Source organism: Empidonax traillii, unplaced genomic scaffold (genome assembly GCF_003031625.1).
Source record: "Empidonax traillii isolate 1590-97213 ecotype Southwest subspecies unplaced genomic scaffold, ASM303162v1 scaffold2255:size30424, whole genome shotgun sequence".
NCBI classification, from domain to species: domain Eukaryota; kingdom Metazoa; phylum Chordata; class Aves; order Passeriformes; family Tyrannidae; genus Empidonax; species Empidonax traillii.
This window is the reverse complement of record NW_020957448.1, coordinates 12,661-14,826: the sequence shown is the minus strand read 5'-3', so window position 1 is coordinate 14,826 and position 2,166 is coordinate 12,661. Positions and strand designations below refer to the sequence as shown.

At 59.0% G+C, this 2,166-nt stretch overlaps 1 protein-coding gene across 1 annotated transcript; it reads right to left on the bottom strand.

Annotated features, from left to right (window-relative positions):
* Positions 1-2: 2 nt before the first annotated feature.
* LRRC4 (leucine rich repeat containing 4) lies at positions 3-2,164 on the bottom strand (the record flags this gene model as incomplete). The annotated part of the gene is made up of 2 exons (XM_027909604.1): positions 3-340; positions 393-2,164. A coding segment is annotated over one exon (1,743 nt), but the record flags the coding sequence as incomplete, so codon positions are not given.
* Positions 2,165-2,166: the final 2 nt, after the last annotated feature.

The window sequence follows — 2,166 nt, the reverse complement described above, 5'->3', positions numbered from 1 at the left end:
TCTCTCTGTTTCTCCTGGTTTTTGTTTGTTTAAATAGAACCTGCGAGTTAGAAAATAGTGGTTTTTTTGTAGGAGTTTTGGGTGGGTTTCGTTAAATTTTAATATAATCTGCTGCTCTTCTCGGCCCCGAGGTCGGCTATAGAAGCATGTACACGAAAAAGAGTCTCTCCCCCCCCTGTACAAAAGTTGTGTCTGTTATTGAGGAATTTTCCTGTTTTTTCCTTATAGTTGAGGAATTTTCCTGCTTTTCCTTATATTTGGAGTTCTGCTTTTGTGCATCTATTGCGTTTATAATAATTCCGGGGTGGGCGGTGGGGAAACAACCCCCCAAAAAAAAAAAGAAAAAAAGAAAAAAAAAAAAAAAAAAAAAAAAAAAAAAAAAAAAAAAAAAAAAAGAAGGAAAAAGCCCCCAAAAAAAGAGTCATATCTGGGTTTCCTGAACTTTCTCCTTGGTGTGGGTCTGGATTAAATAGGGGTCGGCCAGGGTGGTCCCCGGGGGGTGCAGCGAGTTGCCCAGCGCGTTCTCTGTCCAGTGGGCCCCGTGTCCCGCCTTGTAGGTGTTGTAGTTGATGTGGTCGTGGATGTTGGGCAGCACCACGGCCCCCTCCCCGGCCACGCCGGCGGGCGAGGCGGCGGGCGCGGCGGCGGCGGCGGCGGGCGCGATGTCCTCGTCCACCTGGATGATCTCCACGGTGCGCGCGGCCGTCACGGTGCTGCGCTGCTGGTGCCGCTTGCGGAGCTTGTAGAAGACGATGAGCATGGCCGCGGCCAGGAGCGTCACCGCCACGAAGCAGCCGATGATGATCTTGGTGGTCTTCATCACCTCGTCCAGGCTGGTCTGCAGCTTGTCGCCGGCGTCGGCGGTGGGCACGGCCACCTGCTTGGGCGTCCGCGTGGTCTGCACCAGGACGGTGGTGGTGGTGGTGTAGGCCGGCTGGTAGCCCGTCGAGGTGGTGGGCACGGGCTTGGTGAACTTGGGGGAGATGTCCTCCGGGGAGATCTCGGTGGTCTCCACCGTGACGGTGGTGAAGAAGCTGTAGTTGGAGGTGTTGAGCTCGGCCGTGCTCACGTTGAGGTACGCCGAGGCGTTGGAGTTGCCCGCCACGTTGGTCACCATGCAGGTGTAGACCCCGGTGTCCGTCAGCAGGACGTGGGAGAAGTTGAGGGTGCCGTCGTTGAGCACGGAGATGCGCGGGTGGCTGGACGCGTGGCTCAGCACCGTCCCGTTGGGCAGCAGCCACCGCACCGACGACATGGAGGGCGTGCGGCACTTGAGCTCGGCCACGCGCCCCTCCGAGATGTTGAGGTCCATGGGGGCGTCCATGATGAAGGGCGCCGAGCACTGGAAGGAGGTCTGGTCCACCTCCACCAGGAACCTGCCCCGCATGTGCAGCGGGGCATGGCAGCGCCCGCAGCAGGTGGAGTTGGTGGGGATGTACTCCCGCAGCCACCACGACAGCCAGAGGATGTCGCAGTCGCAGTCCCAGGGGTTGTGGTGCAGGTGGAGCTCCACCAGGTACCGCAGCGGGGCGAAGAGGTCGTGGGGCAGGGAGGACAGGTTGTTGTGGGCCAGGTTGAGCTCCACCAGCGCCGTCAGGTCGTCGAAGGCGTTGCGCTCGATCAGGTTGATCTGCGAGTTCATAATCCAGAGCTTTTTGAGGGATTTGAGCCCGTGGAAGGAGCCCGGCTTGATCTCGGGGAAGTTATTGCCCGACATCTCCAGCTCCTCTAGCCCCACCAGGGGCGTCAGGTTGGGCATGTCCTTAATGTTGCACATCCCCAGGTTGAGGTACTTGAGGTTGTACAGGCCCTCGAAAGCCCCCTCGGAGATGTACTCCAGCTTCTTGAGCTCGCCCAGGTCGAGGCGCATGAGGGAGGGCACGCGGTTGAAGGCGTACGAGGGGATGCTCTCGATGGGGTTGTTGCGCAGCCACAGCTCCCGCAGCTTGGACAGGTACTCGAAGGCCCCGCTGGGGATGACGGTGAGCCAGTTGTCGAAGAGCTCCAGGGTGTTGAGGCTGGCCAGGCCGTTGAAGGCCCCCACCTCGATCTGCCGGATGGCGTTCCTGCCCAGCTGCAGGACCTCCAGGTGGTGCAGGTGGCGGAACGTGTCCGCCTGGATCATCTGGATGTTGTTCTCCATGAGGTTGAGATAGCGGGTGTTGG